At 38.6% G+C, this 27,880-nt stretch overlaps 5 protein-coding genes across 18 annotated transcripts; 2 read left to right on the forward strand and 3 right to left on the reverse strand.

The window, feature by feature from the left end:
- Window positions 1-322: 322 nt before the first annotated feature.
- On the reverse strand, window positions 323-9,334 carry Tor (serine/threonine-protein kinase Tor). The gene is made up of 7 exons (XM_033487079.2): window positions 8,972-9,334; window positions 2,617-8,904; window positions 2,400-2,542; window positions 2,202-2,342; window positions 1,517-2,141; window positions 1,270-1,450; window positions 323-1,184 (listed from the first exon to the last, which is right to left on the reverse strand). The coding sequence occupies exons 2-7, from the start codon at window positions 8,837-8,839 to the stop codon at window positions 1,169-1,171; spliced, it is 7,329 nt and encodes a 2,442-aa protein (XP_033342970.1). The 5' UTR covers window positions 8,840-8,904; window positions 8,972-9,334; the 3' UTR covers window positions 323-1,168.
- A 590-nt stretch (window positions 9,335-9,924) lies between these two features.
- Window positions 9,925-18,500, forward strand: LOC117230061 (uncharacterized). 2 transcript variants are annotated; one of them, XM_033487128.2, is made up of 7 exons: window positions 9,925-10,261; window positions 10,928-11,040; window positions 12,974-13,216; window positions 13,300-13,562; window positions 13,630-13,795; window positions 13,876-14,117; window positions 14,223-18,500. In XM_033487128.2, the coding sequence occupies exons 1-7, from the start codon at window positions 10,186-10,188 to the stop codon at window positions 17,764-17,766; spliced, it is 4,647 nt and encodes a 1,548-aa protein (XP_033343019.2). In that variant the 5' UTR covers window positions 9,925-10,185; the 3' UTR covers window positions 17,767-18,500. The 2 variants fall into 2 exon arrangements, with proteins under 2 accessions (XP_033343019.2, XP_076375190.1); XM_076519075.1 differs by lacking the exons at window positions 9,925-10,261; window positions 10,928-11,040 and adding an exon at window positions 11,062-12,813.
- A 328-nt stretch (window positions 18,501-18,828) lies between these two features.
- On the reverse strand, window positions 18,829-19,657 carry LOC117230062 (mitochondrial ribosome and complex I assembly factor AltMIEF1). 4 transcript variants are annotated; one of them, XM_076519105.1, is made up of 4 exons: window positions 19,378-19,657; window positions 19,161-19,200; window positions 19,021-19,040; window positions 18,829-18,945 (listed from the first exon to the last, which is right to left on the reverse strand). In XM_076519105.1, exons 1-2 carry the CDS (start codon window positions 19,531-19,533, stop codon window positions 19,162-19,164), a joined length of 195 nt encoding a protein of 64 aa, XP_076375220.1. In that variant the 5' UTR covers window positions 19,534-19,657; the 3' UTR covers window positions 18,829-18,945; window positions 19,021-19,040; window position 19,161. The 4 variants fall into 4 exon arrangements, with proteins under 4 accessions (XP_076375220.1, XP_076375219.1, XP_076375218.1 ...); XM_076519104.1 differs by having other exon boundaries at window positions 18,829-19,040; XM_076519103.1 differs by lacking the exon at window positions 19,021-19,040 and having other exon boundaries at window positions 19,378-19,656.
- A 129-nt stretch (window positions 19,658-19,786) lies between these two features.
- Window positions 19,787-23,861, reverse strand: LOC117230063 (uncharacterized). 5 transcript variants are annotated; one of them, XM_033487132.2, is made up of 11 exons: window positions 23,490-23,861; window positions 22,898-23,093; window positions 22,530-22,826; window positions 21,672-22,448; window positions 21,361-21,598; window positions 21,074-21,285; window positions 20,755-21,003; window positions 20,536-20,684; window positions 20,341-20,461; window positions 20,073-20,248; window positions 19,787-20,011 (listed from the first exon to the last, which is right to left on the reverse strand). In XM_033487132.2, the coding sequence occupies exons 2-11, from the start codon at window positions 22,994-22,996 to the stop codon at window positions 19,906-19,908; spliced, it is 2,424 nt and encodes an 807-aa protein (XP_033343023.2). In that variant the 5' UTR covers window positions 22,997-23,093; window positions 23,490-23,861; the 3' UTR covers window positions 19,787-19,905. The 5 variants fall into 5 exon arrangements, with proteins under 5 accessions (XP_033343023.2, XP_033343024.2, XP_033343026.2 ...); XM_033487133.2 differs by having other exon boundaries at window positions 23,294-23,560; XM_033487135.2 differs by having other exon boundaries at window positions 23,171-23,560.
- A 189-nt stretch (window positions 23,862-24,050) lies between these two features.
- LOC117230065 (uncharacterized) lies at window positions 24,051-27,441 on the forward strand. 6 transcript variants are annotated; one of them, XM_033487139.2, is made up of 8 exons: window positions 24,051-24,151; window positions 24,700-24,779; window positions 24,843-25,063; window positions 25,140-25,266; window positions 25,343-25,440; window positions 25,517-25,653; window positions 25,724-26,068; window positions 26,132-27,441. In XM_033487139.2, exons 3-8 carry the CDS (start codon window positions 24,983-24,985, stop codon window positions 26,553-26,555), a joined length of 1,212 nt encoding a protein of 403 aa, XP_033343030.1. In that variant the 5' UTR covers window positions 24,051-24,151; window positions 24,700-24,779; window positions 24,843-24,982; the 3' UTR covers window positions 26,556-27,441. The 6 variants fall into 6 exon arrangements, with proteins under 6 accessions (XP_033343030.1, XP_076375209.1, XP_033343032.1 ...); XM_033487140.2 differs by lacking the exon at window positions 24,051-24,151 and adding an exon at window positions 24,551-24,569; XM_076519094.1 differs by having other exon boundaries at window positions 24,053-24,151; window positions 24,700-25,063.
- Window positions 27,442-27,880: the final 439 nt, after the last annotated feature.

A 27,880-nucleotide genomic window follows, 5' to 3' on the forward strand; every position in this document is an offset into this window, starting at 1 on the left:
AAAGAGCGTGGCGGTTCGTGAACATTCTTACTCACCGTATAGTAAAATAAGAATTGGAGCTGCAATCTTATGCTGCAATGGAACCATTTCTATAGGATGTAACATTGAGAATGCATCCTACCCTGTTGGAACGTGTGCTGAAAGAGTAGCAATTGGGAATGCAGTGTCACAGGGAAACAGGGATTTCAAAGCATTGGCTGTAGTAGCTGATAAGATAGACAATAATTTTGTCACTCCGTGTGGTTTCTGTAGGCAAGCTATTTCAGAATTTGGTGACATACCAGTTTATATTTCTACTCCTGATATGAAAAATGCATTCAAAGTTACAGTAAGCAATTTATTGCCTTACGCCTTTAAGCTTGATAATGCAAAAAACTAAATACTAAATAATTGCTGAAACAATTTTTATATACTTTACCTTAATTTATATACTTTGTATAGTATGTATATACTACCTTAACTTGTGCGAGGAGATAGTTATTTTCAGTGTATTAGAATCATGTCCTAATCTTAGCATTACCTTGTATAAATTTATCTCTAACGGGATTATATGTATAATTTGAACGATCGAAATGTACAGGTATATGTACAAGTTTTGTGGGCTACTAAAGCAATCTTGAAGAAACCGTGTTGTAACTATACTGTATCTTATTCTTTAGAGTAGCTTTTTTAATGTTTACATTGAAAAAACTGTATTTTATAGCAGTAGTCGATTATCATGCGGTTTCTAAGATGCGCCATTTTCTAATATACATTATACTTAGAAAGCATGAGTAACATGAATAGTATGTACAATCGATGTAATAATATAATGTGCATATATGTGGTTTGAAGATAAAACGACAAAAGTCACGTGTCTTTTATACAAGCGTGTCATATACATTCAGCTTTTACATTAAACAAGCTTATATTAAAAAGAAAAAAAATTGTTTCAACAAACTTTTCCTTTAAAAACGCATATACTGCCTTCTATACCTCGATCGAGGTGTACATGAAATTTTTGGAAAATGTGACTTATGCCTTTGTCTTCGAACACGTATATACGTGTACATAGTGTCCGAACATTATGATTTCGATCGTGAGTATTTCTTAACAATAAAAATGCAAATACAGGAACGATACTGCATATAGTACACATCCAATATCTTTATGGATACTTATGTTACATTTACCAAAATGGACACCTGCAATGAGACATAATTAACATGAAACAATTATACAAATTGGAACACTTCGATTTTTTAGGATGGATAAAAACAATTCAATTACCATCCGATATAACACTGGCATAAATTCTCATTGTTGGTAGCCTGTTGAATCAAAAGATCAACTTGTCGTTGGATGTTCAATGTTTCTTCATGGGAGAAGTCACGTCCTGTTAATTTGTCCCTGACTCTAGTTATGATAGCAAGAGCTTTTTTATTCAGCGCTTCCGGTTGATTGGTGTCACCTATTCGAATGTATTCGTCATTTAGATTTGTGTATAGAAAGCAATCTCATATAGTAACGAACTTACCTCCATTCTCAATACTACACGGCACTCCTTTCTTTGGTAATGTGGCGGTAAGGGAGTCCAACGTGTCACCGTGTTCTTGATTGCTGCTGGCACTCATCCCTTGTGCGTCGGATCGTTTGCTCTTTGGCGTCGCGTTGTCCATTAATCTCCAATTCAGAAGAGGATCATAGACAAAAGCCTCCAATACCGCCATCAAACTATCTTTGTTGCGATGCAACACCGACATCACCGATTCGCACGTTCTTCTGTATGTGCCCTCAATCCCAGTGACTTCCATAGCGTTGATCAACATACGTGTCAACCTGAACGGTATCTTCTCCGGGAATTTCTCGCGTGTCATAGCGACCTCAAAGCAATCTCCAAAGTCGATGTGCAATATCTTTCCGCTGAGACGATCCAACATCAGATTCGATGGATGCCGATCTCCTAAACCAAGAATGTAGCCCACCATTGACATCACAGCGAGGGACCTGGTGTAGTTTGTCCTACGATCGAACCATACTTCGCTTGATGGTGATTTCAACCAAACTAATCGCGACAAATCGTCGCCGTGAGTATGCTCCAGTGCATGTTCGAACACTTCAACCTTCTGCATGAGCATAAGGTGATCGTAGCCTGGAGCCATCTGGAAATCAGATCGTTCATTAGAGTCCTTCAAAACATAAATATTAATTTAGGTACTTACCCGTAACATTATTTTGTGCTCTATGTTAAGTAATATCTTCTTCTTTTCCCTATAGTCCCTGATCAGCGTGTGCAACGTATCACAATGCGGTACCCATCCGATAAGTCCACTGTTCGTTGATAACGGAATTACGGCATACCTCTGAAAGTGAAAGAAAACAGTTATCTGGAACTATAAATTCTGTTCAGCTTCGCTTACCTGGATAGTGAGGTTTCTTCTAAATGTGTCGGGATCGTGTAACAGAAGGGTATTGACTAGACCAAACAATTGCATAACACGTTCATCCTGTCTAAGGTCCTCGTGTCCTTTCAGTAGGAACATATAATCTTTACCGTTACTTCCTACAAAATTGAAAAACCATGGATTAGCGTTTTCACATTGAATAGATTGAACACACAAAGGGCTAGGTATTTACCTTTTATACATAACTTTCGTGGTCGTTGTTTACTTGTTATCACTTGCATAGAACTATGTATGCTCGCTATTCTAACTACTGGTTGCCCAGGACTATAACTTCCAGGTACAGCTAGCTCCAAGTCTCTGCAAAGAAGCAGCTTTGGACTAACATACTGAAGCTCCAGACTAGTTAATGTTGGCAGCTGCCTAGATATTCTTCTGAAAACATGATAATACAAATCCCAAGCTTGATTTAAATCCCGAACATTACGAGATGCTTTGTATTTCTGACACCACTCCTGCGCTTCCATTAGATCTCTACCATAAGCTTGATTGAACGACGTTTCTTTCAGAGTTTGCGGTCCCCTTTCCAGCATCGCGTGCAAGGGATCCAATATATCGAACATTCCTCTAACGTTTCTTTCCCCAAAGTATAGTCTACTAGCTTCTTCTAAGCCTTCGTGCCACAACTCATGCCAAAGGATTGCTACCCTGATCAGTTCGTCGCTGGCCATCATCGCCTGTTGCACCAAAGTCGGACTGTGTTCGCACATACTCCTTAAGATCCTATTCGCAGCGGTTTTTCGAGCCTGGCTAGCACTCTTCGAAGCCACTGTCAATGGATAAATCAGTGCTTGAGGATGTGCTTTCCCAATATCTATCAGAAGATGATGTATACAACGACCGACCAAAGCTCTTGGTGTATCTATTCTTGCTATTAGCTGAGGAATTACTTGCAACCAAGTGTTGATCTCAATCAATCTGATTCCTTCTACAATAGCTTCATACACCTCTGGCCACTGACCATAGTCGAACCATAATGTCAGCAACCGAAGAGTATCTTGTAATGAGTTGCCATGAGAGAGGTTGATCGATCTGAAAAATCCTTCTACAGCTGGTACAGTGAATTTCGATATGTACTGCGAGCTAGAGAGATTGTTTCGTGTCCCATTTCCAGGGGCTGCCTCTGTATTGGATTCTCCTTGCTGATGTTTGTAGAATAAGACAGTCTCGAAGTTGGTATAAGCAAACGCGTGCCAAGCTTTGTACCAGGTTGGGTCGTGTTCCGTAGCCGCGGCATAGTAAGATAGTACGGCTGGTATGGAGTGTTCGTTTATACCTTGCAGCGCTTCCAACCACTCGCCCAGTTTTAGGTAACATCTGGCCAGCAGCCTTTTTCTAGCTTCTTGTTGTTTCTCGTCCTCTTGATTCGTTACGGACACTGTTGTCGGCTGCCGAGACGTCTGCACGAACTTCTGAAGCTGACCGTATGCTTCCTCCCTTTTATTGGCAACCCACATGTGCTTGCAGTATGCGAATGTCACCTGGGGATGAGTCGTTGGCAACGGCTGGTCAGGAGTTAGCGACGGATCCACACCAAGCAACATCACCAAAGTTTTGTGGCACAACATCAAGCTCCCGCTCTTTCTGCAAAGACTAGCGTACTTCAGCCAGGTGTACATGTCGTCCTGTGGCGAAATCACCAACGTATGCACCTGGATTATCTTTTGCCAGTCCTCTACTATTCGTTGCCCACCTTGAAGCCTTTCCCACCACATGGACTTGATGGTCGATCTTCTTTCTGGAACTAGTTTGAATTGTATCACTTCTTCCAATTCCGCCAACTTTTGAACCTCCACCATGGCGTTGTAAGCTCGCTGATAGCTCTCGCCTGCCATAGCTGTCAATTCTGTATCCAGCAGATCTCTGGCGCTGTCGATAAGCTGATGAGCAACATTGTATTGTTCATCGTGAATCGCTAAGACAGCCCTATAGAACGCACCATCCTGAGTGTCTTTTGGTATCAAAGAAACATATTTCTCCATGCTCTCCCACTGGCTCAGGCCCCATGCCGCAGCCGCCGCCATTCTAGACATTCTCTGTTTAGTCTCGTCACTCTGGTTCGACCAGTATTTGGTGGCAACGTCGTGTAATTGTCCCCATTCACCCAGAGCCTCTAAACAACGCATCTCGCCTAAAGTAGATTCAACGTCTGTAGGATCTCCCTCCAATCTTTCTCTATACAACTGCAACGCTTTGTCCCAATTATGCAGTTTCTCGTACCATCGCACCTGTACTTTCAGGTCTTGTTGATTGTTTTGGTTCATCACGTACTCCAGAAGACCTTCGGCAGCCTCCTTCTGCTGCAACTTGTTATTGATGGAAATCAATGACTCGAACACATTGCTGTTCCTGCTCTTGTGAAATTCGTCCTCCTTGTAATGCAGAGCCTTTGCATAAGCTCTACAGTGCATCGCTCGTTCCCCTAAAATTTTGTTGTCCAATGGTAGCGGCCCTTTATCACAATGCTCCATGAACTCGGCCAGATTCAGAATCGTTTGCGTGATTTCCGGTAAGTCTGGAACCATCAACGCTTGCTGTAACGTTTGTATCAACTCAGCTCTGTAAGTTTCGTCCAATTCGGTCCAACAGGAAACGAACGCCGCATTGAATAAGTCCCTGGGTAGCTGAGAATAAGTTTGCGCTAGAGCCCAACAGGATCTAAGCGCTGGCGATGGCGATTCTTTGAGTAAACCGATCGACAGGCTTCTCAGCCACTCTAGCCAATCATCCTTCGAAACTCTTCTCGTCGCTGTCCAAGCCTTTTGAAGATTCGAGGCGGTCACGTGCAATCTCTTTATGGTGGTTGTGTCCGAAGAGGTCAGGGACAAGTCCCGATTCTTGTTTCTCGAATGCCGATGCCTCATCAACAGAAAGTCTTCACCGTCGGCAACGGTAGTCTCTGTTAAAATTTTATCGATTAGAACATCGTAACGCGAATTGGCGATCTTGTGTCTGGCCATGATTTTCTGTACCAGAGATATGAAGATCTGATACTTCTTTCCTAATTGGATCACCAGTGCGCACAATGTGTCCATGGCTGTGCTCCGCAGCTCTGGGCATTGGTCGAGAGTCCGCACCAGGGGATGCACGATTCTGGATGCAAAGTCTGTGAAATCCAACGTATCTGCAAGGTGGTCGATGGTTTCGAGAGCTACTTTGTTCACGGTTAACGGACAGTCTGTTGCATGAAACAGTTTCACTATCGGCGGCAACACCAGATGCAAATAGTTGTCCAGATTGTTTCCAAATTTCTGGAGAGCTTGGAGAAGCTTCACCGTAACGGATCTGTCTTTGCTGGTGTCGTGCGTCAGCACTCGTAATATCTGCGGCATCAACTGCGGCAAATAGATCTTGAACTCTGCACCCAACGCGACTGCAATGTGCTCGACCAGAAGAATCAGCGTGCTTTGCAGTGGGCTGTTGACGGTCCAGAATTCTTTGATCAAATTAAAAATATCGTCTAGATAATTTCTAATGTGCTGCTTCACAATGGCTATTAGAATGGCCAATTGTTGAAACAGGTATTCGCGGAAGTTAACGTCAGCCGTGCGAACGACGTTCAGAAAGCTGGGCATTACCTGAGAGATGTACGGCACGCACTTGATCCCCAAACTTTTAAATATGAAAGTCACTGCCTGTACTACCATGGTGTGATGCTGCGACAACGTTGGATCACGAATGATTCTCATAAGCGTAGCTATGGCAATCGCCGGATAGTACTCTTCCAAGGTGGACGAGGACATATTCACTAGCATCTCGCTAGTAGTCAAATCTTGCGTGTTCTCGGTTTCGCTTTTGGTATCGGCCATAGATGTGAGTGTGTCCAGTTGAGAATCTATTTGACCGAGATTCATTTTATGTTTATATGGATCTAAAGCACCTAACAGTCCAAGCACCCTTATAGTTTCTCTCCTAATGATTGGTTGCTGTTCGGTTTTCAAAAAGTTTATCAGCACATCCAATAACGAAGGATATTGCATATACGGTTTTACAACGTGTCCTGTACTCCCGACCAACTGACCTAGTACCCATAAGGCCACCCCTCTCTTTTCCGGGGAGCTGGCATCTACCAACATTTCAAGCAGTATTGAGAGAAGTTCTGGCATCCACTGTTGCATCTCAGCACCGTTGACCTCTGCTAAATCACCAATAGCACGTAGTACAGCTAAAATTACTCCGGGATTCGATTCGGGTTCTTTTAACTTAGGAACAAGAACCTTCAAAATAGGTTCCATGTACGGTCTTATGAGTCTTGGTGCACTGACAACCAAATGATCCAGCATGCGAGCAGCCTGCTCCTTGTTACGACCCATGCCAGAATGCTCTAACTCTGTTAGAAACTGTATAAGTGTCTTACGCAAAGAAGGCATCACGTAAGCGGGATTCATAGTGCTCAGTCTCCCGATCGTGCGGATAGCCAATTCTCTAATTTCAAACATTTCGTCATTCATGGCGATGAATAACGCAGACAGATTTTCCGCTTGCGCCAAGTGAATGTCGAAGGAATCGTCAAGGGAAGCCAAAACCCACAATCTCACATCAGGATCTGTGTCTGTTATACCTACAACCAACAATTTTCCAAGAACTGTGGAGACGGTATTAGTTACCGTGGGGCCAGGTTGGTTCAGTGCCAACCTTAATAACCTGGAACATGTTCTCACAGCTTCCAGTCGAACCTCTGCTTGCTCAAAGGTAAGGAAATGATCCGCGCATCGCCGTACGAATTGTAGAAGTGGATTACCATCGAAGTTGAATGTTCCAAGTGTTTTCAATGCTAGTACCGTCGATGGAATATCCACCTCTGTCGGCGCTGCGGATATCGGACTAGTTGTAGTCCATGGTGCACCAGGATGCCTCAACGGTTTCTGCATCAAAACCTGAGACAGCATTCTCAAAAGTCCTTGCGATATGTCAGGCTTCAATGATGGTACGCTATGAGCTAATTCTCTAAGGGAAGTTGTGAGAATTGGACTTAAGCCAGTCGTTAACATGGATTCAAGTAAGTCCCTCACATCCGCAGCTATCACCTGTTTTACGGCGTGTCCAAGCAAAGTTATGCATACAAAGACTGCAGGTTCCAAGGATATACTACGTTTCTTGGTAGACGTATCCTTAGATGGCAATAAGTTCTTGATTACCTCCATAATTTTCGAAAGATAAGGATTTATTGCATCTTCTACTGCAACCGCTATAAATCCGATTGTGGTGAATGCAGCATACCTATCCTTTTCTCTGCTACGCAGTGTTAACAGCAAGTATGCCAGTGATTCTCTTAAATGATCCTGTGTAAACTTCTCCTTATTGAACGCGGCAAGCCTTGGCAGCAACATCATTAAAGCATGTTGAATGTGTAGATTTCTAGACATTCTTTGATTCATTACATCGTTATAAATATCGTCTAGCCTCTCTTGCATCAAACAACGACAAACCGCCGATTCATGAGCCGGATACAACGTTTGTTGGGAATTCGACGAATTTTGGGAACAACTCGACCATTTTGATACTATGGTTGTCTTCAAGCGCGGCATCAGCGACAATATATCGTTTTCATTCTGTTGAGTGGAGCAGTTCAATCTTTCCATTAAAGCTTCGTAATTTCTTTCCCATTGGACGTTACTGCATCTAAGTAATTCATTTAATATTAATAATGAACTATGTATTCTGTCATCCCTGTTTACCCCTCTTTCTCTGGTATATAATTCCTCGAATCCTACAACTATCTCATCATAGCACTGTTTATACCATTGAGATTTGTGCATCTGTTTTGCGGTTTCCCTCTGCGCAGTAACAACCAACGCAGCGCGCAACGCCTCTACAGCACCTTCCCTTATCACAGGTTTTGGATCGCGTACAGCGTTAAATATAAGTTCAAAAAAAGGAGTCACTTGTTGAAAAAAATACGTCGGCATAGAAACAGCAAGTTCTCTTAAAACAAGAGCAGCGGCGTGTCTTTTGCCTTCGTGTCTATCTCCACCCAGCCATTCAAAGGCACGTTTGACTTCAAATTCTACGTATTCTGCTGTATAAGTACCTGAAACTAACGCCAACTTTCCAACAGTTTTAGCAGCCAGTTCCATAACACCCACATCATTGGAAGGTAATAAATTTCTTAAGTAGTTTGCAAACCTTATGGTTCGCGTGTTGATGTTTCCTACATCCGCGCCAATAAGACAAACTATGGCTAATATACCACCCTTTTTCTCATTTACATCGGATCCAGATACCATTTCGAATATATGATGGTTGAATTCGTCCATAAATGCTGTAATTTCTTCCTGCGATGCCTCCCGCAATTCCGTTTTAACATAGAGACACAGATCTCTGGCTGCTTTATTACGTGCCTCTTCATTTCTGGATTTAAGTCTTTGGACAAACTGTTGTACAAGTGTACACGACATTCTTCAAATTTTTTCACAGCACGAGCTCTACAACTTTATTGTTATCGATATTCGTATAAGAAAACCTGCGGAAAGTAACATTTTCAAAAGTAAGGTTATACACGACTTGTGTCGACATTAAATCGCACATACTTATTTGACAGCAGACAAATTTTCGTTCATCCCGCTCTGGCAACCGAGAACTCTCTGATAAACTACGTATAACATATCTAACAGTTTAAAAGTCGGTATAGCAAATTGTTCCGAAACTTTTGATGAGGTTTTGTCTCGTTTGAAGTTTAACGCAACCTTTAAAAGAGAGAGTAAACAAACGTCTATTTAATTCCAGATCCTATATATAAATCGATTCGGAAATATCTGCAAACTATCTGCAACCTATTTCCACTGGTTAGTTTTTTTTTACTGTGATACTTAATAGTGTATAACTGATACTGTATGCATCAACAAATTATCGGTCGCGATGTTTTTAATTAACATTCCATTTTTTGTATAGAATGCAATGAACAATAACCTGTGGCACTATCTATGACGAAACATTTAAATTATTAATAGTGCCGCTATCTGATTGCTAGATGGCGCAAATACGAGAGCGCGGCAACACTTGAAATATCACATGGTAGAAAACGATGTTTAACAAACATACATCCTTTCATAAATGAAATATTGTTTAAGAAATCAATTTTATTGAGTCATTTATACAATTGAATGTTTTTTACAAACTTAAAAAGTTTATTAACTATAATATGACATTCTTTACACTTTTACGGAGCGCCCTCTTGTCGTTTGCGACGCGAAATATGTATTACTAATGAGAACTAAAAAAAATCCCTATACATATATTTCAAAAGGCAATGACATACCCAAGAGTTGAAATTTGATTAATTATCATAAAACTTATATTAGTGAAAGAATTTTGCTAAAGAGCCATTTTAATAGTGGACAATCAAGGAAGTATTGCAAAAACGATTTCAATGTTTCGTATTAGTTACCCGTGAGATTTAAGTTATTTAAATTCAGAAATTTTTTTTTTCTGTTGGCGACCTGTACATATGCGTTCACGATTTAAAATATCAAACTGTTGTGCTTGTGCATAGCAGTTCAGTTCATGGACGTGTTCAAGTCGGTGCGGAGGATTTTTGAGGAATGTTCGTTAGAAAATGAAAATTACGTCGGAAGATGTTTAGATTGGTGATGGTTCTTTACAGAAACGAGAGCGATTAGTGAATATGCAGAGAGATATCTGTGATGGTATGTGGCACGTTAGCGAGAATGGAAAGTGTTTGGAAAATACTAAAGGATAGTGAAAGGAATATATAGTTGTTGTGTGTGCGGTGCATGGCATAGGAATGGTATCTCCGTCCAAAATCCAACATCAAGAGCAGAAGCAGCCACCGAGAGAAAATCAATTCACCAAACAGTCACGTACGTGTAACATATGCGTATTAATGTTTCTCGGCACGCACGGTCGGTGTTCGAGGAATCAAATCTTTCATCGACTATCTCCCCTTTCGTGTGCATAACAACTGGTACATTCACGTAAAACTCTTTCTTTACCCCGTCCTAAGATGTAAATGCATTTGTTCCTTGACATTTACACGATGATCTCATCGTACCGTACAACTGTTAGTCTAAATGATTAAAATGCTACTTTTCTTACTGTGTTGTGTCCTTCTCCAACGGTGTAGCATTTCAATAACTATCGCTAAATCACGGATTTTATTCATCGTAGCGTGCGCGAAGGCAAATATTACAATAGAAACTGCGACAGATTGTATTTGCCGACCATTCGGACATTAACAGAGTTGCATATACAGCATATCTGTTTAATTGATATTCTCGAATATTCTTGATTTTACGTAAACGTACACAGTCTAATTTTTGCATTATACTTATTCTTTTTTTCAGTTTTTAAAACAATTGCTAGCTTAGAAAAGAGAATGTAAATAAAATGCTTTTTCTTGATTTTACTTTATGAAACTGATGCGATAAAATTTATCTGTTAACCTATCGGTACATGTGTATTTAATCGTGTAATAAATTTCTTGTTTATACTTGTTAAAACGTTGAGAAATTTTTGTAATATTTTAGATGTCCGTGTTCGAAAAGATAAGAAACCGTTAGAAGGAAAAACTTTTTACTTGGACATAAAAAACCATGCAACTACAGCCAAAATAGAAGCAAAAATTAAAGATTTGGGTGGAGTAAGTATTTCATTCAGCAGTAAATTATGCTTTCGAAATAATTTTCCATCTCGGCTGCTTTTATTTTCATATCATCGATTCACTGCACACAATGAACTGCGTAAGTCGAGTGCATGCAACTCTCCGTTGACGACCTACAGGCCCACAGTCCATAGACTCCCTCGCTCCCTCCTCCCGTTCCATCTGTTCATCACCCTCTCTCTTTTTCTCATAGTTGTTTGCTTTCTTACACCGTATCCCCTATCTTTCCTTCCCGCCACTTTCAATCCGTCATTTGTATATCTTGTTGTCGTTTACACTACGCGCGAATTTCCGATAAACAATTCTCGAAATGAAAATCGAAACGAATTTATCGAAGTTCAAACAAAGCGTGACATAACCAAATTCGTAAGTTAGGAAAATTCAACGACGTTGTGAATTGTCAGTCCCCCTAAAAATATTTCCGACTCAGCTATTTCGAATTGGATACTATTCGGAAAAAAATATTGCTCACACCTTACTGAGAGAAAAGTTGCTCTATATTTAATACAATTAACGATTAACATTTACAATTGAAATTACATTTATCCTTTGCATTTAATCGTAAAATTCGCCATTATTAATAGTTTGTATTGCTATTATTAGCTTTTATTGAATTCATAAAAAGATTCTATATTGAAAAGTATATTAAAGAAGGAACTACGGAAAGTTTATAGTGACAGCATAGTCTCTTTGTGAACTAGAGAGAGAGAAAGAGAGAAATAGCAGAGCAATAAATGTCAAAACTTTATGTGACGACCCAATATGTAGTTCTCTGTTGACAAACAATCGGTGAAAAACCGGGTCGTGCTCGCGCCATCTTTAGGATGTACAGAGAAGTAGAACGAAGTGGACCGGATTTGTCATCATTGGTTGTTGTGTTGTTGCGTGGTGGATTGACGTAGGAAAAAAACCGAAAAAATGGATGTGGAAACCGAGCGAAAAGCGCTTTTCACGTATTCGGGGAAAGTCTGTTATTCGATTCGCCGCGATGTTCGCTGTCCTGAAACGAACAGAAACGCAAAGCGCCGCCTCCAGGCTCGTCTGCCAAGCTGTTAACGGCGAATGGCCATTTTGTGTGTGACAGTTCTCCCCCGCGAGTAACGATCTCGCAGCGCGTCCCAGCGCTCTTTTCCTTTAACTCTTTACTTTCGTTTGACCGCTCGAGAAACATCTCGAGAAACTTCCCCTTCTGGTACCGTTCCACGCGAATCGCATTTCAAAAGGTGTCCGACGTTTACTTTATGATATTCGGTAATTCGTGAACCGATAAACAGTGTCGTCCAAGGAAGTTGTTTTGTGCGATGGTTTGGTGCGTTTCAAGACCGTTTGACAGTAACCGAGTGTAAACTCAGTGACCGCTTTGGGCGCCCGTGGAAATTCGGTTTGAAGTATACTTTCGCGTCGGCATTCCGATCGAAACACCGTTCAATTATTCGTTTCGTTCGATCCCACGTGTTTCGTTATTGTTCTGATTCTCCGCGACGCTGCGTATTATTAGAACGGCGGTGTGCAACAATGCGGCAACCATTGTTGACTGCACGAACGTTTCTATCAGTACGCGCGTAACTTGCGCTTCTGCGAAATCGCTTGATAGGCGCGCTCGATCGCTCTCGAGAAGAACACGAGACCGCTTGACGTCAGCATACCGCGATGTAAACGTGTGCCCGAGCGTCCGTCAACGGGTCAGTTACTATCACCGTGCATCCACACTTTCTGTACATCTTTTTCCATGCAGCTACCGACGATTCCTGTGTAAGTTACCTCCTCGTTATTTTGGACAGCTTTGTTCCCTTGCTCGCGTCTTCTCTTTCCTGTATCCTGTTTTGCTTGTACATTCCAGAATGAAAAGATACCGCATCCTTCATTTACTACATACCTTATAACTTTCTAACATTTCAATTGCCCTTTTTAGGTGATAGAATTATTTTTAGTACAAAACGTGACCCTGGTAGTTAGCGACAGAGTAAACAAGTCGGGTGACATTAAATTTGAGAAATATAAATGGGGTTGTGCCAGCGGAGGCAGCGGGGGACCTCCCTCGCTGAGGAGTGTAGAAACTCCGACTCCCGTGCCAACTCCTCAGACACCATATTTTAGTCCTGATTGTTCTCTTTCTAACTCAACTTCTCTGAGGGGTCAAACTACCCAAAGATCTGTAAGTATTCTGTTAATAGAAAACTTTTACTCTATGTTACATATATTTGTTAACTTTCTATTTTCTTGAATAATTTATTGTAGAAATCGCGAGTGGATGCAATGTTGGAACGTGCTCTGATACAGCCACAACAGTGTTCCGTGGATCCACTTTACAACGCCCAAAATTGGAGAATTCCTATTTGGGCAGTCGATAAACTACAAGCTTGGCTCGATAAAATATATTCCTCTGTCAAAGATACTGATCATTTGAAACGATCGAAGCAATCTTGTCAACAGAGTTCAACTAGGGACTTAAAGGTCAGACATCTGAAGGGATCTTATATCAAATTTGAGGCCTTTCAGAGGTACGTTTTCATGTGAGTATTGTGAAACTACAAGTAACATTTGTATTACAACTTCAATTGTGTCCAGGAATACAAGGCCAGTCTTTCTTGAATTACCTGTGTGGCCAACGTTAAATTTTTCTGGGCAATTAGGCTCTTGTCCTTTCAATACGAAAAGACGAGAAAAGCCAGAGAAATTACGAGCAGACATAAAGGAAAATAGGGAAAGAATTCAACCGATCAAAGAAGAGGAGGTAAGATATTATGCGATACGTATTGCAACTTATAAAATATAATAAACTGTACACGCGATAAAATTTTGAATAATGAACAGGATAAAGAGATGACTCGGCGACCACGGACGACTGGCACTCGTGCTCGCAGAACTGAACAATTAGCTTCTGGTTATTGTGAAATTTGTCGTATCAGTTACCGGGATCTTAGCAAACATGTGCAGAGTGACCAACACCTTAGCTTTGTGCGGAATAATGACAATTTTTTATCTTTGGATACTCTGATCAGCGCAGGAGCCAATGTTGAAGCATTTCTAAAACTGAACAGAACAAAAGATATAGAGTATGTACAACTTCGCATATGTAATTACATTTCTATTTTTTCCACTCTGTCGTGAGATCGATGAATCATGTTACAAGTTTTCTTTTCTTTCTACTTGTTTAACAGAAAAGACTGCAACTTGTTTTCCAATGGAGATCGTAATCTTCATGACATAGTACTGCCAGAAGGGAAAGTAAATAGGAACTCGAAAAGCTTAGGAGATTTCGAAGTCGAAGACATAAAAATGGTGCAGTGCAATGGCGCGCGCAGGAATCTCAATTTAAGATTAAGTTCACCTCACAATTTACGCACCCGCGCGAAACACGAAAGTGGACACTTGCTGAGATCGAAAGGTAGCCCGTGGCACGAGGTTGAGAAAACCGAGAAGTTCTACGATAAATTTGAGGGCTATACCATAAAGAAACGAGCAAAAGGAACAATCTGGATAGAGGAGGATGAACCAGAGGATGATTTGATACGAGAACAGGTGCTGAATCAGTCCAAGCAAAACGAGTTTAAGATCAACACGTTTACAACGGAATTGGAGGAGAAACGCGACAACGAAAAAGACTGTGGCAACGCCTGCAACAAACAAAATGACGCTGATAATCAGAATTTGCACAGAACGATACCATGCAATAATGAACAGAACAACGGTGTAAGTGCAGAGTACCTTAAGGAAGATCGGGATTCTGTTCAGTACAGACATCACGATCAAACGAACGGTAGTGTAAAAACTAATTATAATGAAAATACTTTGAGTGTAAATGAGAACAGTTGTAACAATTCCTACAGACTATCTAGAAGCGAAATCGTCAAAGGGTTGAACGGTAAACTGCCAATCGAGAATGTTGCATCAAGTATAAATGTCGATGCCGATGTTGTGTATAACGGTCACGTTATAAAGGATGACGTGAAAACGATCAAAACGTTCAATGATACAGGCAAGAACGATGCGAAAGTAGAGAAACCGAAATATTTTAAATCGGGCAGACGGGGCGGCAGGGGGTGCAGGGGACGACACAGACTGTCCGTCGAGGAACGTTTAATCGAGGACAATCGTGCGTATTATAAAGTGGAAGTGTTAGGAAGTAAATTGCGCTCGAGTGTGGTATCAAACAATAATTCACAGTGTACAGTGCAGAAGGATGCCGATGACGAGGAGAAGAAGGAAGTGCCATCCAGCGAGAAACCAGTAGTTGTACGATTTAAACGCGTAAGAAAATCCGAGTTATCCTTGCTCAGTGACGAAGCGGAGTCATTTATGTTCGGCGAACCGAGACGGGATGACTCGAGCGAAGCAAGCGAAGACGAACAAAGCAGCGTGTTGCCAAGAGAAACTGAAAGCGAATACAACGACACTGTGAGCTCCGTGTGCCCTAGTTCATCCATAGATTATAGTTTACCCATCAAAACAGAACCCATCGAGGAGGATTCGCAAGACTCGTTGAATCTCGGGCGAGCTAGGAAAAGGAGACGAACGCAAGCTGAAGCACTCATCAAAGACAACGAGGACTACTACAAATTCGAAACACCTGGAAGTAGACTAAGGTATCAAGCGCCTTTGACCGGGATCAGGGAGGCGTCATTGGTCGTCGAGGAGACAACAAGACCAGCCAATGAAGAAATCATCGATAAAGTGCAAGCAGATGAGCAAGAAAAAGTATATCCGTCCAAACCTTCGCCAGAAGTGGAGAAAATGCAGTTCTCCTTCGAGGCAGTACCAAAATCTGAGCCGTGGTATCAAACGTACCAGCGACAGGACGAGGGGGCAGAGTTCTGGCATTACTTCAGCGAAGGTGACTCCCAAAAGCCATTTCTTTTACCGTATGAGATTGACAATTTTCACGAGGTCATAACGAAGAATCAGAACAGAAGCGAGAGTAGGAGGAAAGGTCGTGGTCGAAGTGCGGGTTGCGTTGGACGATCGCCGAGGAAAAGTCCCCGGTGTCATGCGTCTACCTTGGCTATCATGTCGACGATCATTAGGAAGCGGGAACAACAGCAACAATTATCTCCAAATTTGTATACGATAGAGGAGTGTCAGTCCGTCGGCTCGCAAACGGGCACTCCGAGGCCGGATCAGAAAATTGAACTGAAGTCTGATTTGGACGAGGATCTGAGGGAGATGGTTAAGACGATCGACGACATGCTGAACGCGAACGATACTATGGAGCTAGAGAACCCATTTGATACTGATACTACGCATATAGAACAAAATCTAGACGAGCCAAGTATTCCTAAAGGGCCACCTCCGAACTTACTCGAATTATTGGAGAATTGTCACGAGCTCGCAAATTGTTTGGAAAACTCCTCATGCGCCAGCTCGGAGTGCGGCGAGGTGAGCATCGAGTCGCCTTCGAAACGAAGAAAAAAACGGAAGAATCGTACCGGTTGGCCCGGCATCAAGTTGAAGAAGAAACTTCAAACGAAAAACTCGGTCGATATCGATTGCGATCGAGTGAACTTGTTGCAGAAAAATGTTGAGCAGAACGAGATCATCTGCCACGTGCAGGATACGACGAACACAATCAATAGATTAGTGGAAGAAGCGAACGTCCGTATATCCACTGTTACTGGCATTTCGCGTGACACCGGTGGGTCGATGTGCCTTGATCATCATCGTGAAGATGACGGATGTTTATGCGAAGCGTATACTACGGATGTTGGTTGCCGGGACGCGCAATATGATGAGCAACACAAGGATGCTGCGAGTATGGAGACCTTCGACAATTCTATTTTGCTTTTAAACACGGAAATCTGTACGGAACCGGTGACACCTGCCAGTGCCGGCGGGTGCACCGAGTCCGAGAGGAACTTTCTGTTAAATAAAGATTATGCATTCAAGAAGGAATTACCGGACGTCGAGGAGATATCGGAAAACGATCCGAGGAACGACGAAAATCACATGTTCGGGAAGGATGTTAATCTGCTCGCGGAACGACGAGTGCTTGTTTCGAAAGCGGCCCTGAAGAAGCGTCAACGTGACAACACATCCGCGGAGACGTGCGGATCGCACGCAGAGCTCGAGAACCACGAGAATCTGTGCAGGAAGGAAACCGAGTCCGGTATGGTGGCCAGGAATCATCATAATGCAAATGGATTGCCGAGAAAACGTAGTCAGCAAAAACTCCATCCCGAGAATTCGGACGCCGAACTCGAGCATCGCAACAATGTGTACAAAAACAGTAAGGTCGGTAAAACGGCCGGTAGGAAACGGATTCATTCGAGAAAGCGGGCGAGGAGAAATAACATGTCTTCCGACACCGTGTACGAAGAAAATGAGAATTGTAAGGAGGAAGCATATCTGAACATTACGTGCAAGAAGCAACAAAGTCTGAGAGGTGTGAAGCGGCGAGCTGAACACGCTGTGTCGTCAGAGGCGACTCAGAACTCTGAAATAGACTGCGCGTTATCGGGCCGCGTCAGTCCAACGATCATGGCGACCTCAGAACTTGAGCAAAGGCGATCAAGTATTGAATACCAACCGGTTGTTCGAATGATGAAGATCGACGATCAAGTAGATATGGACCACAGTATTCTTTCGGTAACGATCGCGAGCAACAGACGGTTAAGAAGTTCCAGTTCGCCGCGGTCGAACGTTCAGCCGCCGAAAAAACGTTTAAAGACCGGTCGTGGTCAATTTGGTCGGTGGTTGAAGAGTAGCTGAAATAATCCTCGACGAAAGAGGTTGTGTTGTATAGTTTAAATTTCGAAACCGGGATACAACAACACACATTTTCCACGGGATCTCGCTGGTTGAAATTTACTCTGTACATTGTGAGTCGTTCAACGTGACGATTTCAAATTACTTTTCAATCATTTTTAGTTAGTAATTTGAAGTTGTCGGGGTAGATGACTTCTCCTGTATGTTCAGCGACTGTACATTATGTATAAAACATTATTTGTGTACGTAGAGAATAGTATTTAACGCTATTGGCACCCATCGATAGGATTTTATTAATATTCTTCATAGTGTCTTTTCTGATACTGGTTCAAACGAGAGCCCCTGTACATTCTTCAAATATATGCAGTCTTTGCGTTCTCGAACGAAGCGTTCGTCGTTCGTATGTATTCACTGTGTTTGTAAAAGACTTGTCATCATTTTGCTTTTGCACGGTACAACGCGCGCGAGGTATCTTACGTGTAAAAAAAAAATGATTTTTTTTTTTGGTCGCAAAAGCAATTCTATGAAATTACGCAAGGCTGCATACAAAGCTTTATCGTAGTGTACTGACCATGTTCTGTTACAAAACGCATCATTGTATGTAACATTAATTATTAAATTCCCTCACGGAGGGCCCACCTAAATATTTTATTTCGAAGAAAAATAATGTAAGCCTTTCATGATTACAAAAAAAGAGATGACTATTAAAGATATGAATTTTCCATTAAAACTTAAAATATCGTACACACATTTTTCTACCTTTTAATCGTTCCGACTGGTTTTACAATATTTTTAAGTTTGTCCTCAAATTTACAGAATTTTTATAAGTAATAAATTATTTGAGATTTTCGCGTTTATCAAATTCTTCTTTTAAAGCCGCTAATTTCTTTTGCTTCTGTTTCCTTTTTGTTAAATCTTGTTGCTTGAGTTTTTCTTCCTGATTTCTTATAGAATTTTCACCGTTAATTAAACCGTCTAATTTTTCTAACATATTCTTCCTGGCTATTTCCCTGTTTCTGGGTAAGCTTCTGGTTTCATGACATTTTACAATTAGGCCAGTAGGTATGTGCTTCAAAGTGACAGCATTGTTCGTTTTATTGGTTGCTTGACCTCCAGGTCCAGATCCTCTTACAAATTGTTCTTCGAGATCATTTTCGTTTAGTTGTGGCACATTCGAGTAATCTAAGAAGCGTTTATAGGATTTATGTCGAATTTGATTGCTAAAGTTTAAAATCCCGATTAACTCATTGTTTATACCATATACGAAGTGGATTTTTCTGTGAGTCAACGTGAATGCGTAAACAATCAAATTACGAATAAAACAATGATTGTGTAATAAAAACTTAAACATTTCTACTACTATACAATTAAATATTTGGTTCCTTAATAATGAATACCTTATAGGACTCGTTGTTTAATTAGAAGTTCTCGCCCTTTCTGAAAATAAAATTTTCTGAATTCGAAGTTTTTGGGGTTTAGGTTATACGAAATACAGAAGTCATTAAATAAAAGTGAAACAACCAATGGCTCAATATAAGTATGTACGTAAACGATTTATAATATCAACTTTTATTAGGGATCATATTAACAAAAATGATTAAAGTTAATTTTTACCTGCAAGTGAAAATCTATCTCTTCTTTATCAGTCAGTTGTTTATTTTCTTTAAAACTTTTACGAATTCTATGTCGAAAATATTGCTTATCCGTATACTTCAAATTTACACCATATCGCAATAAGTCTCTATACAATTTTAGAACTATTTGTTTCATTTTGTGTAATTATTTATTCCAATTACTACATGTATTCATTGTTATCCAATTGTTAGTAGTGAGCTTTTTGAGAGGTTAGTTCTAGTCTCGCATTGCTACTTACAAACACAAATCTAGTACCATGTATTTATACATACGTGTATTGTACATACATGCATATATATACTAATGCCTACATACATTCTGATGTCTATATACATGGTCATTTGTTCTTTAAGTATATATATATGCATAAAAAAATAGTTTCAATTAATTGTTGATGTATAAAGTAATAGTTTATTAAAAAAATTTGTACTACAAGCGAAAATGGTTTTAAAAATATTTTGTTTCATAAATATGATCTTCTAATGAATTCAATATGAAACAGTTGTCTTAAAATTCTTGAAATTCCATTTCATACAATTTTTGGATCACCCCAACTGGTTCTAATTCTTTTGCTGTTTCCATTATCAGCTCTTCTACCAGTTTATCGGATATCCTACTCCAAAAATTTGTGTTATTACAAATTTAAAGTACAATTATGTTAGTTATGATCTTACCATGCTACAATATCCCATGGTTTATTTTGTGTATTGCTAGAATACATTGGTCTTGATTGACACGCTTTACTGTATTCGTGTCTGTATGCTAAAATTCGTTGCTCAGCTTCTTTTGAAATAGTAAGTTCTAACTTATGTTTGTTATTTGTATGTGTTGCTTTTTTGTCACCATATATCTAAAAATTTATTATGATACTGCTAGCAATTCTTGTTTAAAAATTATTAAACATTAAAATTACCTATATATTCGATTATACATATTACTTACATTTATCGCAGTCTCATCTGCTTGACACGAAACATCGCATTGTCTTGTTTTGGAATTTTTATCCATGGATGACATACAAATCAATTGTACATTGTTATTGCGCTTCTGAATTTCAGATGAGCTATCACAATATGGAAAATATTTGTTCTTATTTTACCTAAGCGAGACGAATATTTATTAATATGATTTGTTTACCTATTTGCTGTAAAATATGAACGTTTACAACTATCGTCCATTAAAAGTGCCTGAGTATCAGAATCTTTAGGGGACTGATATTTTTGTAGGAACTTCATTAGCGTTTCCATAGATGTTTCAGATATAGGCTGTGGGTGTGAGTCAGTTTTCTAGGAAAAATTTGATACATGAGTTAATGTACAATGTCACTTTTATTTCATACACAGTACTTGAACCTACTTTTTTTGTTATGAGAGTCATTAAATCACTAATTACAGGAACTAGAGTGGACAAGTGTTCCTTGGTAATTGTAGTTACTTTGTTTACTAAATCATTGTCATTTAAAATATTATTTCCTCTAACATCTGTCTTATTATCTTTTGTACTCCTAGGTTTCCATATTTCAATAAACGACTTCTTTTGTGATCCTTCAGGCTGTTCTATTCTCGTCATATTACTACGTTTGGTTTGAATTTCTAGATTACTATCCTATTTCACAAAATTACTTTCTTTTTAAACTTACTCTAAAACGTTTATGTATGCTATTAATATATCTTACATTCTCGGAATCGATCGGTACTTCGTCCATCATAGTTTTAATATCATCATCTTTCAAATAGTTCATCTTCTTTGAACAATCAATCAAAACGGTATCCCTCGAAGATGATGTGTGCGTGGCAGGACTAGGATATAGTAATTCTGGCACTGCAAAGTGTTGTACATGTACGTTTTTAGTGTCTACAACTTTACATTTTCTCTCTCTGTGATTGTCTAAAACACACATCAAATTACATATTCAAGAATTTTCAAATAATACATATACTAATTGATAACAAGTTTGAATACTTTTTCCTTTTAAATCTGTGCTTTTTCTTTGATTCGTTTTAGGTACATCTATACTGTACATGCTTAGTCGACTAGATAAATTCTTTTTTTTATTTAATTGTCTTCCATTTTGTAAAGATGTCCTCATAGGAGTCACTGTAGTTTCAATATGCTTGCGACTTGCAGATTGTTCTTTACATTGTAAATTTAATTTCAGTTTAGACACGATAGTGTCAATGTCATCTTGAGGATCTTTTTCCTACAAAAGAGAATTTTTATAAAGGGTTTCAAACCCCTAATTCCTAAAATTATTTTTGTTCAATATTTATTACCACTGGCATGGCATTTACATCTCCTGAGCAGAAACAGTTGGTCGTGATTTCCACTTTATTGCAAATGTCTTTCAAGTCGCTAACAACCTGTAATACATTTTGAAGCTTTGTAGATTGACTCTCATGGATAGAGTTAGGTATGTGTTTGCAATAGGCATTTAATGCTTGTATTAGTAATTGGTAAGCAGCGATTAGCTTTTGCTTAATCATATCTTGATGAAATGTGATACTTCTATGATACTGCTTTGTTCTAGAGGATACAGCCCCGATATGCCTCCTTATGCTTGTTAGTAGCCTGTTAAGATTATATAAATAATTTCTTGAAAATCTAACGGCAAATTCCGTAGTTTGTTGTTGTCTTCTTTTCAGATCATCATTTCCATCTGGCAAAGGAATTTTAGATAATCGAAATGAAATTTCGTTTAGTAATGTAGATACTTTCTTTTGCATTGAAAGAAGTTTGTGTATTGTAAATGGATCTGCTTGTACATGAACAACATCCATTCTATTATCACTCAAATTTGAGTCTGAATCTGAATCATTTTCAAAATGATTAGTCGCTTGAAGTAGTTGACCGGTGTAAAGATTTTTTTGTATAATGGAAGAATCTGATAAAGATTTTTTGGTTCTTGGTTTTAACATTGTTTTGGATGTTTTAAAGTCTTGATAATCAGTAATATCTTCTTGTGATATTGGAATCAAAATATTAGTGTCATATGCACCTTTATTTTTCCTTTGTAACTTATGGTTTGCAGAATTGTTCCTTACGCTGTTTGACTAGCATTAAAAAAATAATGTGAATTTCAACGTTTTTACGCAATGTGGTAGAGTTATATTGAAAACTTAAAAAATACTCACTTCTACGCTTGTAATATTTTCATTTCTATTATTCAATTTACAATTACAAATTCCTTTGTTTCGTTCAGGTAGAGCATCTTCTTGTAGCCTCTTAAGTTCTCTATCTACATCTTGTATGTTTTCTTGTATTAAATCTTTAACACTCTGCATAGACAGGTGAATGTTTTTTTCTGGAAATCTTACATTATTGAACTCCTGTTCCTTAACAAACGAAGTCCAGATACGTTCTTCATCATCCTTGCATCTTTGTCTTTGTACACTTTTTACTACATGCTTAAAATGACTTTCTGGTGTATACTATAATAAACAGCATTTTATAGCAACATATCATATATATGTATATAAATACCTTATATGTATATGAATACCTTAAATTTATAATCTTTGTCCATTTCAAAAGATAGGATATGTTCTTTGTCTTTATTATTTATTTCATCACATTTCTTGCTATTTATCAGAAAATTCATTTCTTCTTCGTTACGTCAAAAATTCAAAACATTGTTTAAATAATTTTTGTACGTGTACCGATGTTGCAAAGACAGAATATCAAAGCGCGCGTAAATTCTGGAAAAAATCAGATACGAACTTACTTTCCTTCAGACGGTAACGCAAAGAAAATTAAAAAGAGTACTTTTTTTTACAGTTTTGAACAGGAGTTAAATTGGCAATGGATTCTCGATGTTTCAGTAACATAACATAAATACTTCAGAGTACTCTGAGAATGGAAATCTGAACGTTCGTATTTTCAATATATATATACATACATTGTGTGCCTATACACGTAAGTATGCTGATCAGTGTTTGTTTAATCATTGAAAGATATTTTTTAAGCATTTACAAAAAAATAGTGATTTCTTCATTGTTTAGATTAAAGAAATAAGAAATAATTGGAGAATCCTGTCTGTTTGTTCCAATTAATCAAAGAAATAGATATTCATATCTTCACTAAGTTTTACCTACATAATATATGTTAATAAATGTTAAGACAAAATCGACAGAAAATATGGGCGCGGCTGTGGCTGTGGTATGCTATGGTGTGATATCATATGTTTAAATGGTAGGATCAATACCACAGAGTGTTCGATCAGAGACGAAACTCCTATCGGAAGCTTTGACCTTTGTATGTAATCTCAAACTGGGGAACCTTGGTCGCAATTTAGATGTAGCGTTGAAAAGTGCGCCAATATTCAAAATGTAATACCACGACGAATTTTGACTTTTTTTTTCAAAAAACAAAGAGTGTTTCGGAAACACAAATAATATCGTGAACATAATTTGATTTAAAAGATTATTCTCACTGTTACATATTCACTGTGTATATAAATAAATATTCTCGTACATTTGCGAGCATTTTTATTTTTATATTTATATTTATACAATTACACTATGTATTTTATTAAAGAATACTGAAAATCGTACACACGCGCGCTCGATAAATATCATCAGAGTCCCACCGATAAATTCATAGAACACAATTTGCGCACGCATGCGAACTGAAAATCAGTGTTTATAAAACTCCAAAGTTTCGTCTCTGACAAAGTACTGTGTGCTTCTGGTCGAATATTCTGTGTCAATACTCCCGCTCGTGAGGACATACAAAACACAAGTCGTCTTGCGAACAGGTACTGTTCTGCGTGTCCAAACAGGATTCACCTGGGGATCTATACCTTCTACGCGCTTTTTTTTAAATTTCTCGAGATAATTGAACGATGATTAATTCTGTTTCTGTTCATCAATTACGTTACTATGTTAATTTTGATTTGGATTCCTTGGAATGTATGTGGAATTCATTTCTTCGTTTGTGCCTAGTCGGTTTCGGAGATCTTTAAAATCCTATCGAGTGTTCGTAACAATTAATCGCTAAAAGTCGATGTCCACCATTGTTGCTGAAATATTAACCAATCCTTGGTTGGTGTCAAATGACGTCAAAAAATCTAGGCGCAGAATCACGCTCCTCGAAGGCTCTGGTGATCGTGTGTCCTGTCGAATTTTCGGCTGTCATTTCGGACACTCAATCTTTGTTCAGGTGTAACTTATTTGGTAAAGTATCAAAGAAAAGTTTCTCATTATGAGGTAGTATCGTTTATTTTCTGACATCGTGTATTTCTGTTATTATCTCGTCTTCAATCGAAATGTGTCTTTCTGTCAAAAAAACGCTTCTGCTTCTCAGTGTCACTAGAACGTTTCGGATAACGATGCTGCAGCGCAAGATGATTTTCATTTCTACGAGATAATGGCATTGTTTCATAGGTAGTAGTAGCAATATAATAAAATAATATTATTACAAAATAAATTTTTACGGTGTCTTTTTAGATATTTTAAAGCTCAATCGCTTTTTAAAGAGAACCTTCTACATTTTACTCATCTGCGTTAATAACGCGAACTTTTATCGCTATAAACTTGTAGAGAATATTTATGTCTTACCTACACAACTAAGTATTAAGCTTTCAAAGATGGCATCCGAAGTAATAGTGAAATTGCCAAAAGTACCAACGGTATCAACATCGTCAGTTCCAAAAGTACCATTTCCTCAAGTAAGCTAAAGTTCTTTCTCTTAATTTAAACAATATTATGAAAGTTTTGAATAATCTCATATCAATTTTTTCTAAGGGAAAGAAACCACCATCTGACATAGTAGCTCAGTTAGAACAAAATATGAAATTTTTGCAAGAACAACATCAAGCAACATTAGTGGCTTTACATGAAGAAGTAGATTCTCTGCGTCAAAGAAATAGAGGTAAATTGTCAAGCTACTAAATACTTTATTAATTTTATGTAAGATCAAAATGTTATCACTGTTTGTTTCTATATAGATTTACAGTTTCAATTGGTATTTTCCAAAGGATCTGCTTTTGTGCCTAGCAGTCCTTCATCCCCTGAAGATAATGAAACTGGGTTTGTGAAACCAAAGGTATGTCCATGGTTTTGAATAATAACACAAGATTTCGAAAGAATGCTAGATTAAATGTATATTCCTTTTTTCTTAGGATAGCCCAGGATGCGTAAATGTTGCACCATTGCAGGTGGAACTATTGGAGAAAGATTTGCAAGATATTAAGATATCTTTGCAAGAAGCTAAGACACAAAATCAGTATTTGTCGGAGATCGTTGAACAACAGAAAAAGTTAGTAATCATGGTCCACATAGTATACATTTGATGTTTGTTAATGCAAAAAGAGTTCTATCTGCTGTAGGAAATTGGATTCCTCGATGGAACAGAAAACAATCAAACAATCGGTAACAGATGTAGGAATCCAAATCGATTGCTTTCGACTAAATCAGATCGACGAGGCAGACTTGAGATGCGTAGAATCGATGATAAAACAGCTAATGAAACAGATCGTAGATCAAAGGAAAGAAATTGAAAAGTTGAAGGAAGTATTAGAAAATGCAGCGAGCGTTAATAAAGGTGCTCGTTCTCGCGACAGTAACAACGGTCATCATAATCGTGTATCACCTACGAGTTCCACGCAGGAACAAATTCCTCATAAATTTCCGCCTTTACAGAGCCAGAGTTATTGGCATCGCAGGACGTCTAGGTAAAGTATGATATACCGATTCTTAATCATTCCGTGGTTTCATTTTGATTGGTGTAATTTCAGGAATGGAAGAAACCGGCACGATAAACAAGATCATCAGTCGGAAGTGGACTTCACGATGTTACCGCAACTTCAAAACGATAGTATGACATTGGATACGGTAATTACCGAATCTCAATTTCATCAGAGACCCGCTTATCGCAATTACTGTCGCGAGAAAATTGACAAAATCCGCCGAAATTATTGGCTTCACACATCGCAGAAAGATCGAAGAGATACTGATAACAATCATCATCACCACCAACATCAACATCATCATCATCATCATAATAATCACAATAATCATAACAATCATAATAATCATAATAACCATCATGATCATCGACGGGATTACAAGGACAGAAATTCAAAGGGGCATCAAAAAGAATTTGTAGATTCGGCGGAAGGCTCGAGAGAAGCAGATAAATCAACTGCTAGTAAATCATAAATGCATAACAGTCTGCAAAAATATTAGATGCGCGACAGATGCGTTTTGTTCTCTACCTAAATACAGGTGATAATAAGGAATATTTCAATAGCGATATATTTGTTAATAAGAGAATAATCTACTTTTTCTTCTACCTGCTTAAAACTGATAATTAATGTTAATTACATACGTACAGGCTTGCCATAGGTTAGTGATAATACTGAATTGAGATTATATGAACTTTAATGTGAAAATCTAGTCCAATTTTACTCATTGTAGGCTACCATTGTAAAGGTAGAATGTCTGTGCTTTATGAATCAGTGATAATTAGTAAATACAATTACTTGTGCTATTATGAACTAAAAAAAAAGGATAATTGTTTCATTTTTACTGCGAGAAACAATAACATACTTCTTTTTTAAGAAAAAGTCGATCATAATCATGATACGGTAATGATGATGATGATGAGATGATAATGGTGATGACGGCATGATGATGATGACGATGGTGATGATGATGATGATGATGATGATGGCAGTGAAGATGTTGGCGATGATAATAATAAAAGAAAATATACGACCAATATTTATATGATGTTAGTTTCTCAGGCTTAAATTGACCAATGCTTAAGCTTAATACGCGCGCAATATTTCAGTACACTGTGTACGTGTATTACATTTTTATTTACAGGTTACTGAGTATTATTTATTGTGATATTATAGATTTCATATAGTTTTACAGGTGACGTTAGCAATGTCGTTGTATGATCACGCTGTTGTCAATGTTACATCCAAATACTTTGTCAGTTCTAAGAATCATATATTACGTTTCGATCAGTATAGGGAGATACAAATGAACAATTTATTATAATTGTAAAAAAATCATTAAATTAAACATCTTTTCTCTCTTTGTCTCTCCTCTCTTGTCCTGCCCCCCCCCTCTCTATATATCCCTCCCAACCCCTTTGTTTAAGACATCCTCTATTCTTCATTAACTATCATTGACCATAATGGTACATATATTTACTGCAGATACATACTTTTTTAGTTTAAGGAAATGAAAAAATGCATATTAATACATTAAACAATTACTTAGAATTTTTCTAAGATAACTCGAGTAGAAATAAGATCTTTACAATTGCATTGGCGACATGGACGTAAAGTAAAGAATTTGAGAACTACTTTATAGACGAAACAGTTACGTATGTTGTACAATGTATCTCAAGTTTTGCAAGACTCTCTGGCCGCAGCGCGCTCCGTAAGTGAGAGTAGAGGTAGAAATTACTTTGCTCTGATTAGTTGACGATTCAATGCTAAGACAGGATTCACTGCGAATTGGATGTACAG

The sequence above is a fragment of the Megalopta genalis genome, chromosome 2 (assembly GCF_051020955.1).
Source record: "Megalopta genalis isolate 19385.01 chromosome 2, iyMegGena1_principal, whole genome shotgun sequence".
In the NCBI taxonomy this organism is placed as follows: domain Eukaryota; kingdom Metazoa; phylum Arthropoda; class Insecta; order Hymenoptera; family Halictidae; genus Megalopta; species Megalopta genalis.

Excerpts from the sequence above, each read along its gene's own strand:
- Tor (XM_033487079.2), bottom strand. The coding sequence starts at position 8,839 with ATGTCGTGTACACTTGTACAACAGTTTGTCCAAAGACTTAAATCCAGA. Across the intron at positions 2,343-2,399 it reads GAAGAAACCTCACTATCCAG|AGGTATGCCGTAATTCCGTT; the intron begins GTAAGCGAAGCT and ends TTTCACTTTCAG. Across the intron at positions 2,142-2,201 it reads AGCACAAAATAATGTTACGG|ATGGCTCCAGGCTACGATCA; the intron begins GTAAGTACCTAA and ends TCTGATTTCCAG.
- LOC117230061 (XM_033487128.2), top strand. The coding sequence starts at position 10,186 with ATGGTATCTCCGTCCAAAATCCAACATCAAGAGCAGAAGCAGCCACCG. Across the intron at positions 10,262-10,927 it reads TCAATTCACCAAACAGTCAC|ATGTCCGTGTTCGAAAAGAT; the intron begins GTACGTGTAACA and ends GTAATATTTTAG. Across the intron at positions 11,041-12,973 it reads AAATTAAAGATTTGGGTGGA|GTGATAGAATTATTTTTAGT; the intron begins GTAAGTATTTCA and ends TGCCCTTTTTAG.
- LOC117230062 (XM_076519105.1), bottom strand. The coding sequence starts at position 19,533 with ATGAAACAAATAGTTCTAAAATTGTATAGAGACTTATTGCGATATGGT. Across the intron at positions 19,201-19,377 it reads AGATAGATTTTCACTTGCAG|AAAGGGCGAGAACTTCTAAT; the intron begins GTAAAAATTAAC and ends TTTTATTTTCAG.
- LOC117230063 (XM_033487132.2), bottom strand. The coding sequence starts at position 22,996 with ATGAATTTTCTGATAAATAGCAAGAAATGTGATGAAATAAATAATAAA. Across the intron at positions 22,827-22,897 it reads ACAAAGATTATAAATTTAAG|TATACACCAGAAAGTCATTT; the intron begins GTATTCATATAC and ends TGTTTATTATAG. Across the intron at positions 20,462-20,535 it reads TCATATTTTACAGCAAATAG|CTCATCTGAAATTCAGAAGC; the intron begins GTAAACAAATCA and ends ATATTGTGATAG.
- LOC117230065 (XM_033487137.2), top strand. The coding sequence starts at position 24,449 with ATGACGTCAAAAAATCTAGGCGCAGAATCACGCTCCTCGAAGGCTCTG. Across the intron at positions 24,570-24,842 it reads GTTCAGGTGTAACTTATTTG|ATATTTTAAAGCTCAATCGC; the intron begins GTAAAGTATCAA and ends GTGTCTTTTTAG. Across the intron at positions 25,064-25,139 it reads CAAAAGTACCATTTCCTCAA|GGAAAGAAACCACCATCTGA; the intron begins GTAAGCTAAAGT and ends ATTTTTTCTAAG.